The sequence below is a fragment of the Schistocerca nitens genome, chromosome 7, assembly GCF_023898315.1.
Source record: "Schistocerca nitens isolate TAMUIC-IGC-003100 chromosome 7, iqSchNite1.1, whole genome shotgun sequence".
NCBI lineage: Eukaryota > Metazoa > Arthropoda > Insecta > Orthoptera > Acrididae > Schistocerca > Schistocerca nitens.
Genome location: NC_064620.1, coordinates 543,245,929 through 543,260,963, shown reverse-complemented (window position 1 = coordinate 543,260,963; position 15,035 = coordinate 543,245,929). Strand labels below are relative to the sequence as shown.

General features: G+C 46.0%; 1 protein-coding gene across 1 annotated transcript in view; it reads left to right on the top strand.

Annotated features, from left to right (window-relative positions):
• LOC126195260 (dachshund homolog 2) overlaps positions 1-15,035 on the top strand; it is a 1,077,114-nt gene that overhangs the window by 816,053 nt on the left and 246,026 nt on the right. The window contains exon 10 of the mRNA XM_049933786.1: positions 14,905-14,988. Coding sequence (XP_049789743.1) covers positions 14,905-14,988 — 84 coding nt within the window. The remainder of the gene's footprint in view (positions 1-14,904; positions 14,989-15,035) is intronic.

The following is a 15,035-nucleotide window of genomic DNA, read 5'->3' as shown; positions in this document are numbered from 1 at the left end:
GATCTCTTGGTCTCCCTCTACGATTTTTACCCTCCACGCTGCCCTCCAATGCTAAATTTGTGATCCCTTGATGCCTCAAAACATGTCCAACCAACCGATCCCTTCTTCTAGTCAAGTTGTGCCACAAACTTCTCTTCTCCCCAATCCTATTCAGTACCTCCTCATTAGTTACGTGATCTACCCATCTAATCTTCAGCATTCTTCTGTAGCACCACATTTCGAAAGCTTCTATTCTCTTCTTGTCCAAACTAGTTATCGTCCATGTTTCACTTCCATACATGGCTACACTCCATACAAATACTTTCAGAAACGACTTTCTGACACTTAAATCTATACTCGATGTTAACAAATTTCTCTTCTTCGGAAACGATTTCCTTGCCATTGCCAGTCTACATTTTATATCCTCTCTACTTCGAACATCATCAGTTATTTTACTCCCTAAATAGCAAAACTCCTTTACTACTTTAAATGTCTCATTTCCTAATCTAATTCCCTCAGCATCACCCGATTTAATTTGACTACATTCCATTATCCTTGTCTTGCTTTTGTTGATGTTCATCTTATATCCTCCTTTCAAGACACTGTTCATTCCGTTCAACTGCTCTTCCAAGTCCTTTGCTGTCTCTGACAGAATTACAATGTCATCGGCGAACCTCAAAGTTTTTACTTCTTCTCCATGAATTTTAATACCTACTCCGGATTTTTCTTTTGTTTCCTTTACTGCTTGCTCAATATGCAGATTGAATGACATCGGGGACAGGCTACAACCCTGTCTCACTCCTTGCCCAACCACTGCTTCCGTATCATGCCCCTCGACTCTTATAACTGCCATCTGGTTTCTGTACAAATTGTAAATAGCCTTTCGCTCCCTGTATTTTACCCCTGCCACCTTCAGAATTTGAAAGAGAGTATTCCAGTTAACATTGTCAAAAGCTTTCTCTAAGTCTACAAATGCTAGAAACGTAGGTTTGCCTTTTCTTTATCTTTCTTCTAAGATAAGTAACGGGACGAATACTTCGGATGTGTTAGAGAGCCCGTGCGGTTCATAATATAATAGGTGTATCGTAATTAATTTAGTAGCGATAAGTGACCCAGGTGAAAGAATACGGTAAAAGAGTAAAACGTTTTAGTAAACATGGATCCCGAGACAAGTCATTTGCGAGATACAGGGTTGGACAGATATTTAGAACCACCTCGAGAAATTCATGCTTGAACATAAAAGCAGCCGGCCGTAGTGGCCGAGCCCTTCTAGGCGCTACAGTTTGGACCCGCGCAACCGCTACGGCCGCAGGTTCGAATCCTGCCTCGGGCATGGATGTGTGTGATGTCCTTAGGTTAGTTAGGTTTAAGTAGTTCTAAGTTCTAGGGGACTGCTGACCTGAGAAGTTAAGTCCCATAGTGCTCAGAGCCATTTTTGAACATAGCAGATGCTAGCAACCCTGTTGTATTTGACCACGGACGGCACCTGTGTATTGTCCTCAGTACGTCGCAAGTGTCAGTTGTGGTCACAACAGTGTTTTTTCTAGCTGTAAGAGAATTATGTCGTTTGAACGTGGTCGAGTTGTTGGTGATCGTATGATAACACTTCCATAGCAAAGGTAGCCAAAATGTTGGGTGTACAACAGACATTGTATCGAGATTTACACGGCATACAGGTACATCAGAAAGACATCATCAACTAAGTCACAACGTGGACGGAAGTTTGTGTTGAGTGATCGTGACAGACGGTCACTGAAGAGGATTGTAACGAAAAATAAGGAGACGATAGCTGCAAAAATCACAGCAGAATTGAATGTCTGACTCCCGTACCCCGTCAGCACAAAAACAGTATGAATGGAGCTCCATCAGCGGGGAATTTAAGGGCGAACTGGAATTCCAAAACCATTAATCTGCGATGCAAATGCCTCTAACAGCAAAACGTGTTGCCAGAGCCATAAAACCTGGGAGGTGGAGCAATGGAAGAAAGTCATTTGATCGGATCGATCTTGCTTCACACTGTTTCCAAGAGCTGGCCGAGTTTTCTCAGGAGAGAAACTTGGCAGGCGATCGGTGACGTTTTGTGCAGCCATATTGCGGTATTCCATGGGCCCCATGGTTTACTTTCCAAGATCGCATTACTGTCAAGGATTATGTGACCAGATCCATCCCTCAGTATATTGTTGGTTCCCCAGAGGTAATGCTGTGTTCCCCTGTTCACATAGATCCCATCGTCCAGTAACAGGTTTGTGAGCGCGACGCGACGGTGAATTGTCACATTTCCCTTGGGCAGCATACTCACCAGATTTCAGTATTACTGAATATTTGTTACCTACTTTGAAGAGAAGGATGCGTGATCGCTGTCGACCTCCATCACCATTACCTGATCTTGCTAGTATCTTGCAGGAAGAATGGTATAAGATTTCTTAAAAATCATGCAGGACTTATATTTATGCTTTTTTGAGACGATTGGAAGCTAATTTGAACGCCGCCGCGTTTCCTGTATCGTATTAGGCATGGCACTGTATTTGTGGTGTTCCATGTATTTGTCCATCCCTGTAATTGCAACTGTGTAATTGTGTGCCGTCCATTAAACACTGACTTTTGTACGAAATATTGTCCTAGTTAGTAAAAATACATTTGAAATGTAAAGTTTTCGCTTAAGTTCCTATCTAATTGGAGAAGATCTAAAAATGATGCAAGGACTGGCAGTTAATCTCAACGTAAATAGATTTATCGAATCATACAAAATAGGCGAAAAGAGCCATTTATATTAGTTTATACTTCTGTAGGTAAACCTCTCGAAACAGTACCATGCGTAATATATACATAAGCAACCGTCAGGTACGATCTAAAGTAGAATGGCTACATAAAACTAGTATTAGGGGAAGCAGATGCCAGTCTGGGATTCATTGGAAGAATCCTAAGGAAACAGGATTCGTCTGTGAAAGAACTGGTTTACAAGCCACTTTTCGATCGATTCTTGAATATTGCTCTTCGATCTGGGAGTCTTCAACGGGGAAAATTAGTAAGAGGAGATAGAGAAACTCCAAAGAAGAAAAGCACTTTTCGTCACGGGTTCGTTTAATGAGCTTTGCTTAACACGTCAAAATGTCAGCAGCTCAAACTGTAAGGTGCCTTGCGGAGTATAGGCACAATTGTAGCTTAGAACATCTTTCTGTCGGAAGACATCAATGAGTAATGAGAATACTGATTATGCTTGTTACAGTGAAAACTCACATAATTATTTCTGTAGCAACACCACTGTCGACTGGATGTATATTTCTAATAATCCATGGCGTACACTTTGGCCCAACATGCGTCATAGTATGTCTAACGACGTCTTAGTACACCGAATGTCAGGACACAGGTTAGCCAGCCGGCCGAAGTGGCCGTGCGGTTAAAGGCGCTGCAGTCTGGAACCGCAAGACCGCTACGGTCGCAGGTTCGAATCCTGCCTCGGGCATGGATGTTTGTGACGTCCTTAGGTTAGTTAGGTTTAACTAGTTCTAAGTTCTAGGGGACTAATGACCTCAGCAGTTGAGTCCCATAGTGCTCAGAGCCATTTGAACCATTTGACACAGGTTACTAACAGCAGACTCTACAGGTAATTACGTTGATAATGAATCTATATGCAGTTAAAACGTCTTATGAATATGATCGACGTAATTCAAGACTGTTATTGTTGTGGTCTTCAGTCCAAAGACTTGTTTGATGCAGCTCTCCATGCTACTCTATCCTGTGCAAGCCTCTTCATCTCCGAGTAACTACTCCACCCTACATCCTTCTGAATCTGCTTAGTGTATTCATTTCTTGGTCTCCCTCTACGACGTTTACCTTCCACGCTTCCCTCCCTTGGTGCCTCTAAACGTGTCCTGCCGACCGATCCCTTCTTCTAGTCGAGTTGTGCCAAAAATTCCTCTTCTCCCCAATTCTACTCAGTACCTCCTCATTAGTTACGTGATCTAACCATATAATCTTCAGCATTCTTCCGTAGCACCAGTTTTCAAAATTTCTGCTCTTTTCTTGTCTACGCTGTTTATCAGTCTATTCAAGACTGTTTTAATAACTTCATCCCTAGAGAAGAACATTAGTATCTAGTGTACAAAATTACTCTGTAGTACTTACTACGTGTTGACTGTTGGAACATGAATGTATTATCAGAACCTGCTGCAATAAGAAAAGGGGGGGGGGTGGCTGAAGAGAGCGAGGCTTATCTCTGAAGTTAACGGTTGAGCGTTCTGAGTCGAAGACGAAAGAAAGAAAGTTCTTTGTGTAAATTCATTAGTGGCTCTTTTAATACTCGATTTGTCTGTCTCATTGTGTGCGGTAATAGATTTGCTACGACACTAACGTGTCGTAATGTGGAAATATATGTGAGACTGCCGTTCGGTACGTATGGTCCACGGCTGCAGGTTGTGGCGCGCTATCGCACGCCATATTACGACGGTGGACACAATGCAGGCCCCGGCTTCGGCGTGCCTACGACCGCTGGAGAGCCATCAGCGCACGGGGCGGGCGCGCATTGTTGCTGGAATGCCGCTCTCCAGCGCTGGAGGAGCCCCGGGAATCGCAGAAACGAAACGAGCAATTTGCCGCCGCCCGCACGGAATGCTGCCAACAGAGACGCAGGGGTGGCCCAAGGAAAAGCGGCGTCGGTTTCTGAACAGAGGCGCTAGGAATCTGGCGCAGGACAGAGACCTATACTGAAACATCTGAAGCCAAAACTTTCCTTCCTGTACAACATCGAACAGATCGCGAAAAACGGGGATGAAATCACGATGGAGGGATGATTTTGTGAGAAGAAGAACAAGAATGGGAATTTATCAAGACTGGAAGAGAAATTTTCTTAGGTAAGATGTAAACGGAAGATCTGCCTTACTGAATATATAGTAAAAGAAATTGCGTAGAGAGTTTCAGGTAATGTATTAATATCACGTGACACTGCTGATGTGAAATCGAAGTTACGCCGCACAGTTACAAAATTCGTAGCGGTGATTATGTGGTAACAAACAAAAACAAAGGTAAATCGAACCGAGATCGAAAGTACTCGTGTGGGCCCCAGGAGAAACCCGATTTGACTATAAAGATAACGAGGGGTGAAAGACGGTTATGCGGGTGACATCTATAAATGAAAAGATTAATTCGGGTACATAGTAGCAGTGGCAGTCGGTGCAAGACAATACGGAAAGGGAGGAGAAAAGCACGAGCAAGCAAATCAGAATTAACTAAAATGGTTGCAGATCACAGCTTTGCAGTGTAAGAGTTCATGAATCCATTTCTGGGGTAGGAAACTTAGTTAGGGAAATGAATGCTGTGATATAGTGCTTCAGTGCGACAGCAGTGGAGACCAATGTAAAAATTTGTGTCATTTAGGCATCCTTCGAAAGTGTATGCAAAGATGACAAAATGATTTTGATAACAAATGAAAATCACGGTAGACGACATAGTTGTCGCGAGAGAATTCAGCAATTGTGCTGAAATTTTAAAAATGTTGCGACAAACTTCAGGAGGCATGGAGATCTCTTCTCAACAGCACGTTGCAAGGCATCCCAGATATGCTAAATAATGTTCATGTATGGGGTGTGGCCAACGGAAGTGTTTAAACCCAGAATAATGTTCGTGGAGCCACTCTGTAGCAATTCTGGAAGTGTGGGGTGTCGCATTGTCTTGCTGGAATTGCCCAAGTCCGTCGGAATGCACAATGGACATGAACAGATGCAGCTGCTCGGAAAAGATGCTTACGTACGTGTCACCTGTCAGAGTCGTGTCTAGACGTATCAGAGGTCCCACATCAGTCCAACTGCGCCCGCACAACGCCATTACAGAGCCTCCACCAGCTTGAACAGTCCCCTCCGACACGCAGGGTTCATGGATTCATGAGGTTATCTCCATATACGTACACGTCCATCCACTCGATACAATTTGAAACGAGACTCGTTCTACTAGGCAACATATTTCCAGTCATCAGCAGTACAATGTCAGTGTTGACGGGTCCAGGCGAGGCGTAAAGCTTTGTGTCGTTGAGTTATCAAGGGTAAACGAGTGGGCCTTCGGCACCGAAAGCCCATATCGATGATGTTTCGCACCCTGACACTTGTTGATGGCCCAGCATTGAAGTCTGTAGAAATTTGCGGAAGGGTTGCACTTCTGTCACGTTGAACAATTCTCTTCAGTCGTCGTTGGTCCCGTTGTCGTAGGATCTTTCTCTGGCCGCAGCGATGTCGGAGTTTTGATGTTTTGCCGCATTCCTAATATTCACGGTACACTCGTACACATTTCCAGACTAGGGTTGGTGCCATTCTGCAATACAATGGCTGTCTGGAGACGACAACGAGAAACTACTGTATAGACCATATGCGGCAAGTCTTGCACACTGCACGAACAGGAGCACATTGAGCCATGACACACGGCACAGGGGCGTTATTGTCTCAGCAATGCTGTGCCGATACTTATCCATGTCTTTGCTGCTCGTTTCTGTCGGCACTGTTATTAAAGTAGCACTGATCGCTTTTCACATTTTCTATGATAAGGCATTATTTCAAGCCAATGCAAGTTTTACCAATGAAAATTACTCTCCGTTTTTTTTAAAGAGCGGTTTGTTGAAAAAGGAAATTATTTTAGCACTGTTGCTGTCGCTAACTGATTTTGCCGTTTATCTATTCTGTTATTAGTCATCATTATCGTCATCCCCTTCCAGGGATTAGATGTTGTACTCCCTCTCTGGTCTCTATCATCCATCCATCGATTTCTTACGATGTCTACCTAGTTCTCTCTTTCCAGTTGGCTGATAATTCATTATCGTTCTTGGTAAGCTATTTTCTGTGATTCTGTTATGATGCTTTCTCCATTTCATTCTGGTCTCGTCTATCTTGTCATAAAAAGAAAAGATTTTTAAATCTGATCTGATTGATTCATTCCTTATTTTTCCATTTTATTACAGCCGCTACGTATCTCATGAACGTCATCTCTGCTGCCTGTATACGTTATTTTTTTTTGTTACTGTCCATGATTTGCAGTCATATGCAAGAGTAGATACAGCCATAACATTGTAGAATTTCATTTGTGTTTCTTTTCTTGCTTTTCTTCCCAAAGTTATTAGTAAAAAATAAAAAAAATCTGTTGTAACCGAGACGAAAATACTGAAAAACATCGGTTATTCAGAACTGAAATACCGGTTTCGGTTAACCGGTCGGTTTTTCTTCCCATCCCTACATTAGATATCAAGGTCTCTTATGGGATGCGCATGAAGTCAGATGTATCGGAAACCCTGTCGTGAATCGACAAGGGCACCGGCAGAACCAGTGGTTCGGATCCGGCGCGGTGAAAGATGGAGCCATGCAGCTCGGGATAAGAAGGTGGGGGTTGGGATGTGGTGGTGGTGCTGGGAAAGGGGGGGGGGGGTTCTCAGTTGTCTAAGAGAGAGCCGAGAGCCGGTAGCCGCGCTGCAGAAACAATCACCCAGATGCGATCAGCAGCCGCCGGCGGTCCGTCGGTAAATCAATGGCGTGGCGCTCGCTGCCACCTCGCCGCCGCCGCCGCCGCCGCCGCTCATCTGCATAACAACGACACCCGCCGCCGGCGCTGCCTCGCTCGCCGCCGCCCCCGCCGCCTCCGCCGCCTCCAGAGCTCGCAGCCGATAGTGCACCGCCACGGGCGCCCTGCGCCGCCTCAGATTTAAATGCTAATTAAGATCCCGCGCTCTCTTCACGAGCGAAAACAAAGTAAATCATTTGCTCACATCTAAAAACTAACAATGCCTCAGGGCTTTATGCCGGCCGGCGTGTATATACATGTAAATATATAGACGTGCGTGTACACAGCAGCCGACTACCGCGGCGCCAGATCGGAGATTTCTTGCGTCACGGATGTACGCTTCCCCTCCTCGGCCCTTGCGCCCCCCCCCCCCCCGCCCTTCACCCCTCTGCGTCTTCTGCTATTCCCTTCCTTCCCCCTGACATTCGCTCTGCCTTCATCCTGCAGTGCACGTACAAAGTCGTATTGACAACTACACTTCCGCATACGTTTTAGACGCGCGAGTATTCTTGTAACTTCTTGCTGCACATGGTACAGACAGTCTTTTTTCGCTGTTCAATTGTCCCCAAATTGTAATTGCGACATTTTGGTGTGGGGGGGGGGGAGGGGGAGGGTTATCCACAGTCTGATGACTTGTTTTATACGGCTCACCACGAATTCCTTTCCAGTCGCTACCTTTTCATCTCCGATTAGCATAAGCCCCCAAAGTCTTCAGTTATTTGTTGGATGTACTCCAATCTCTGTCTCGGTTCTGTGTCTCAATCTGTAAGAATGGAACTTTTATGGGAACGGTTTGATGCCCATCCGTCAGTCTCTCTGTCTAACGGACTGTTAGGAATAATTTTCTCAGGAACACGTAGACGTAGCAAGTTCAAATTTATGTCACGTATTGAGGTCGTGGTCCCTTGGCGGTGTAAAAATTTTAAGCGTCTAAGTCAATTCAGTCATGAGCTATCGCCATTTATGTCATATATTTTGATGCTCGAAACCTATACGGGACAATCCGTTGACCTAGAATCGTGAAATTTGGCAAGAAGCAGCGCAAGTAAAGGAAAAAATCAAAAAATTGTTAATTTGCAAAAAAATATTTTTTATTCTCTTTTTAACCGCCTGTTTGTTTGTCTGTCCGTCTTTTAAGACACCTTTCTCTCCGGAACATGTTGGTGTATCAAGCAAAAAATTTTAGTTTCTTAGTTAATTCAGTCAAAAGATACGGCTATTTACACTGCTGGCCACCGTAAATGCAACACCCTGAAGGAAGCATCCGAATCAAGTGAAATTTACAACATGGGTTTGCAGCGATGAGATTTGCAACTGATTAGAATTTCAGCGCAGACGCACATCACGCGCGCCTGTGGCGCCACCTCATAGCGCCATTTAAGGCTTGGCGATTTCGGCGAGTGTACGTTCGGCACGTGTGTTTACCTTGTGGTTGTTTCACAAGAGGATCAGTTATGCCTCGTAGACAACAGCGAACATCGTTTGATCAAGTATCCGAGTTCGACAGAGGAAGGATAGTGGCTTTCCGAGATTGTGGATTATCATACAGAGAAATCGCTCGTCGTGTTGGACGAAACCAAACGACTGTAATGCGGATATGTGACCGTTGGATGCAGGAGGGTACGACGGACCGACGTGGTCGATCGCATTCACCTCGGTGCACCACTGCACGTGCTGATAGGCAAATTGTGCGCATGGCAGTGACGGATCGCTCAGTGACATCCCGAACCATAGCACAGCACATTGCGTCTGTAACGCATCATCCAGTGTCTGCGCGTACCATTCGACGCCGTTTACAGCATAGTGGTCTGTCCGCAAGACGTCCATTGCTTCGTCTACCATTGACGCAGAACCACAGACGTCTCCGTCGCCAATGGTGTGATGACAGACGGATGTGGACGGCAGAATGGAATGACGTCTTTACTGACGAGGCACGCTTCTGTCTGCAGCACCACGATGGTCGGATTCGAGTGTGGAGACACCGTGGAGAGAGGATGCTGGACAGCTGCATTATGCACCGCCACACTGGTCTTGCACCGGGTATTATGGTATGGGGCGGTATTGGATATTACTCTCGCACGCCTCTAGTACGCATTGCCGGTACTTCAAATAGCCGGCGCAACATATCCGAGGTGCTGGAGCCAGTTGTCCTTCCTTACCTTCAGGGCTCGGCCACAGCCATATTTCAACAGGATAATGCGCGACCACACGTGGCACGCATTGTCCAAAGGTTCTTCGTCAGTAACCAGATTGAATTGCTTCCCTGGCCGGCTCGCTCTCCGGATCTTTCGCCGATAGAAAACATGTGGTCCATGGTTGCTCAACGAGTGACCGAGATTACATCCCCAGCTGCCACACCAGATGATCTTTGGCAACGTGTGGAAGCTGCTTGGGCTGCTGTACCCCAGGCACACATCCAACGTCTCTTTGACTCAATGCCGAGACGTGTGGCAGCGGTGATCTCCAACAATGGCGGCTACTCTGGGTACTGATTCTGGCAGGAACCACATGTCACAGACGTCTGTAAACGTAATCATTTGATACTTGGTCAACATGTTATCTACAAAATAAATCTTGTTGTGCTACCTCTTGTCTTTCTTGGTGTTGCATTTACGGTGGCCAGCAGTGTATGTCACATACACTCATCAGCCAGAACATTATGACAACCTACCTAATAGCTGACCTCTGGCACGGATAACAGCGTCGACGCGTCATGGTATGGAAACAGTGAGACTTTGGTAAGGCGCTGGAGGGAGTTGGCACCACATCCGCACGCGCAAGTCACCCAGTTCCAGTAAATTCCGGGAAGGCGGCGATGAGCTCTGACGCCACGTTCAATCACATCCCAAATGTGTTCAACCGGGTTCAGATTTGGCGTGTTGCGGGGCCAGCGCTTAAACTAAATCTTGTCACGTTTCTTGAACTACTCCGTCACACTCCTGGCTTTGCTGCATGGCGCATTATCTTGTTGAAAAATGCCGCTGACGGGAAACATGATCGTCATGAAGGGATGTACGTGGTTTGCAACCTATGTGAGCTATTCCTTGGCTGTCCTGGTGCCTTGCACGAGTTCCACTGCACCCATGGACTCCCACGCGAATGATCCCCAGAGCGTTAATGGAGCCGCCACCTGCTTGTTTCGGCCCTGCAGTATGAAGGAACTGTTCCAATGGAAGACGACGGAATCGCGTCCTCCCATCCGCATAGTGAAGAAGATATCGGAATTACCAGACGTGGAACGCTCTGCTACTGTGCCAAAGTCCAGTGCCGATGATCATTTCAGTCGTAGTTGCCGATGTTGTGGTGTTAGCCTTGGTACACGTGTGTTCAGACACACTTTTACTCTGCCCAGAATTAAAGTCTCATATTAGTTCCACCACAGTTCGCCGCCTGTCCTGATTTACCAGTCTGCCCAACCTACGACGTCTGACACCTGTAATGAGGGGTGTCCGCCTAACCCCACAACCTCTGAACGTGGTTTCAGCTTGATTTCGCACCCATTCCAGCACTCCTCAAACACCCGACAAGTCGTTCAGTTTCCCAGGTGCTCGTGGCGATCCTCCGGGCCGTGACAATCTGCCCTCGGTCAAACTCAGATACACTCCTGGAAATGGAAAAAAGAACACATTGACACCGGTGTGTCAGATCCACCATACTTGCTCCGGACACTGCGAGAGGGCTGTACAAGCAATGATCACACGCACGGCACAGCGGACACACCAGGAACCGCGGTGTTGGCCGTCGAATGGCGCTAGCTGCGCAGCATTTGTGCACCGCCGCCGTCAGTGTCAGCCAGTTTGCCGTGGCATACGGAGCTCCATCGCAGTCTTTAACACTGGTAGCATGCCGCGACAGCGTGGACGTGAACCGTATGTGCAGTTGACGGACTTTGAGCGAGGGCGTATAGTGGGCATGCGGGAGGCCGGGTGGACGTACCGCCGAAATGCTCAACACGTGGGGCGTGAGGTCTCCACAGTACATCGATGTTGTCGCCAGTGGTCGGCGGAAGGTGCACGTGCCCGTCGACCTGGGACCGGACCGCAGCGACGCACGGATGCACGCCAAGACCGTAGGATCCTACGCAGTGCCGTAGGGGACCGCACCGCCACTTCCCAGCAAATTAGGTACACTGTTGCTCCTGGGGTATCGGCGAGGACCATTCGCAACCGTCTCCATGGAGCTGGGCTACGGTCCCGCACACCGTTAGGCCGTCTTCCGCTCACGCCCCAACATCGTGCAGCCCGCCTCCAGTGGTGTCGCGACAGGCGTGAATGGAGGGACGAATGGAGACGTGTCGTCTTCAGCGATGAGAGTCGCTTCTGCCTTGGTGCCAATGATGGTCGTATGCGTGTTTGGCGCCGTGCAGGTGAGCGCCACAATCAGGACTGCATACGACCGAGGCACACAGGGCCAACAGCCGGCATCATGGTGTGGGGAGCGATCTCCTACACTGGCCGTACACCACTGGTGATCGTCGAGGGGACACTGAATAGTGCACGGTACATCCAAACCGTCATCGAACCCATCGTTCTACCATTCCTAGACCGGCAAGGGAACTTGCTGTTCCAACAGGACAATGCACGTCCGCATGTATCCCGTGCCACCCAACGTGCTCTAGAAGGTGTAAGTCACCTACCCTGGCCAGCAAGATCTCCGGATCTGTCCCCCATTGAGCATGTTTGGGACTGGATGAAGCGTCGTCTCACGCGGTCTGCACGTCCAGCACGAACGCTGGTCCAACTGAGGCGCCAGGTGGAAATGGCATGGCAAGCCGTTCCACAGGACTACATCCAGCATCTCTACGATCGTCTCCATGGGAGAATAGCAGCCTGCATTGCTGCGAAAGGTGGATATACACTGTACTAGTGCCGACATTGTGCATGCTCTGTTGCCTGTGTCTATGTGCCTGTGGTTCTGTCAGTGTGATCATGTGATGTATCTGACCCCAGGAATGTGTCAATAAAGTTTCCCCTTCCTGGGACAATGAATTCACGGTGTTCTTATTTCAATTTCCAGGAGTGTAGATCGCGCTCGCCCACTTATACTACGCGCACCGTGCGGCTGTCTGAATAGCAGTCATTTCTCACCAGGCGACGCTGTTATCGCCTGGACGGGTTCATATCGATAGTACGTCGGTGGTGATAATGTTCTGAACGATCAATTTATTTTGAAACTAGGAAACTCACTCTTCACAACCTATAGGATTCTTCCCGTTGACATAGAATCATGAAATTTGACATGAAGCAAGGTTTCGCACAACATGTAAAGGAAAAATTGATAAAATTGTTGATTTGTAACTATATCACAGGAGAAAAAACTACTTTTTCTCATTTTTTTATGTCTCTCTGTCAGTTGGCCTTGTTAAATTGTAATTATATCACATAAAAAATATCTTTCCAGCATTCGAACATACTTTGAATTCATCATCCGTCAGAAGCATAATAGACGAACAGTACTGCATGAAAACATAAAATGTAAGCTGTAGTCATGTTTTAGTAAGTAAATAAAATACGTTTTATTTAATCTTCTCTCTCTGCATACAAAAACTCAAGTCTCCTGTTCCTGTCTGAGGAACTACTACAGAGCTTTTATACGGTCTTGGAATTCCCGGTACCAATATATTGCCAGTTTCGATATCTATAAGAGGCAAAAATCGTTGAAATTATCGTTTCCCAGCTTGGATGAACTATATATACATAATGAAATTTGTGCGGAACCCTCAGCACGCGAATCCTACTTGCACTTGGCCAATTGTTTTACCCTCTACAGCCAACTGCCGTGGAAGTTATTCCTTGTTGTGTTAACAATTCCTATGATACTGTCCCTTCTTCTTCTCAAAGTTCTTCGTTCGTTTCTCTCCTTTGTGCAGAACTTCCTTATTCCTTTTGTTAATAGTCCACTTAATTTTCAACACCGTTCTTTACCCATCGTCATCTTAAACGCCTCGTTTCACTTGTTTTCCAGTTCTTGTGACATGTGTAACTGAATAACCAGTTGTCGACTTCCTTGCTCTTGAAGTACTGTCGTTACCTCGTAAGTCGTAGGTTTCAGGTTAAATATATCGCTAGTTTGTGTACGGCAGTTTGTGATTCACGTAGGTTATTGTTACGAAACGGTAATACTGACGTGTACCGTATTACAAGGTGCAACGAAGTGAGTTGATGGGCATTGGGCAGTGAGTAAAAAATAAAAAAAACGTAGTTTCGGACAGTGTTAAAGGGGTATTTGACTAATTTTTACACCAGGTTCAAAGAGTTACGACGTCCGATAATGTACCTGTTGTGTCACCGTGCTGTCCTCGGCATAACCTCCTACTACACCGATAATTTGAAAACAGTCGTACTTCAAAACCGACAGTACCTGCACAAAAAAATAATTATTTGCTTTTGCTGTTCAGATCATACCTGCTGATAAAATAATTATAAATTTCAATGTTCAGATATCTTCAAGTATAACGGAATTATTTACTACGGTCTACGTGGCAATGTTTCTTCTGTGGCGTCAAATGAAATAAAAGCCATGTTGTGTCATATGCACACCAAGAAAGTTGCCATGTGTTTTATTATAATTTTGCCGTATGACAAGATAAATGGAACATCGAGCTCGATAGGAGGTAAGTAACGCCAGTTTTTTGGCGTTTTTGAAACGTGACTTGTTATGTGTGTCGCCGTGTGACTAGGGCCTCCCGTCGGGTAGACCGTTCGCCTGGTCCAAGTCTTTCATTGACGTCACTTCGGCGACATGTGCGTCGGTGGGGATGAAATGATGATGATGAGGACAACACAACATCCAATCCCTGAGCGGAGAAAAATCTCCGACCCAGCCGGGAATCGAACCCGGGCCCTTAGGATTGACATTCTGTCACGCTGACCACTCAGCTACCGGGGGCGGACCCTTTTTATGAACTGTGACACATGAACGGCACAGAACGTTTCAAACTGATTCGAAATTGAATCTAAACCAGCTATATAAATGAAAATTTAACAGACGCATTCAGCGATTGATTTCAATAAAATTGAAAATATTTTCTACAGTTGTCGAATGCCTCTGAGGTTGTGCTTCGTCACATTATAACCTTTGACAAAGAGATTGGTAAATATCTTAGGGGATAAACGTGAAAATGGATACAAATCTGTAATACATTGATACTATAAGATAATCAGACCTACGAAAATAAGACATTCCATTCTGTGCCGCGTATCAAATCCCTGGCTGGATGTTCACTTTCAGATTCCTTTCCGAAACTTAATTTAATCTGACAAGAAGCTTCCGAATTTGAAAGTTCCCTCCTTTGTTAAACTGACAACGTAGTTTTGTCTGTTATTTTAATTAGATCTCTGTGTAATATATGCCTCTGAAGGTATGTGAAAAAAACTTTTGTTTTTCTTTCAGCCGAACTGAAGATGGACGTTCTGAGAGAACGCGAGGTTAAGGAGAGCCTGGAACGCCAGTTGCTGGACGAGCAGAAGATAAGGGGTGAGTACAGGAAGACCATTTGATATCATAGCTAAGGGTGAAGCACA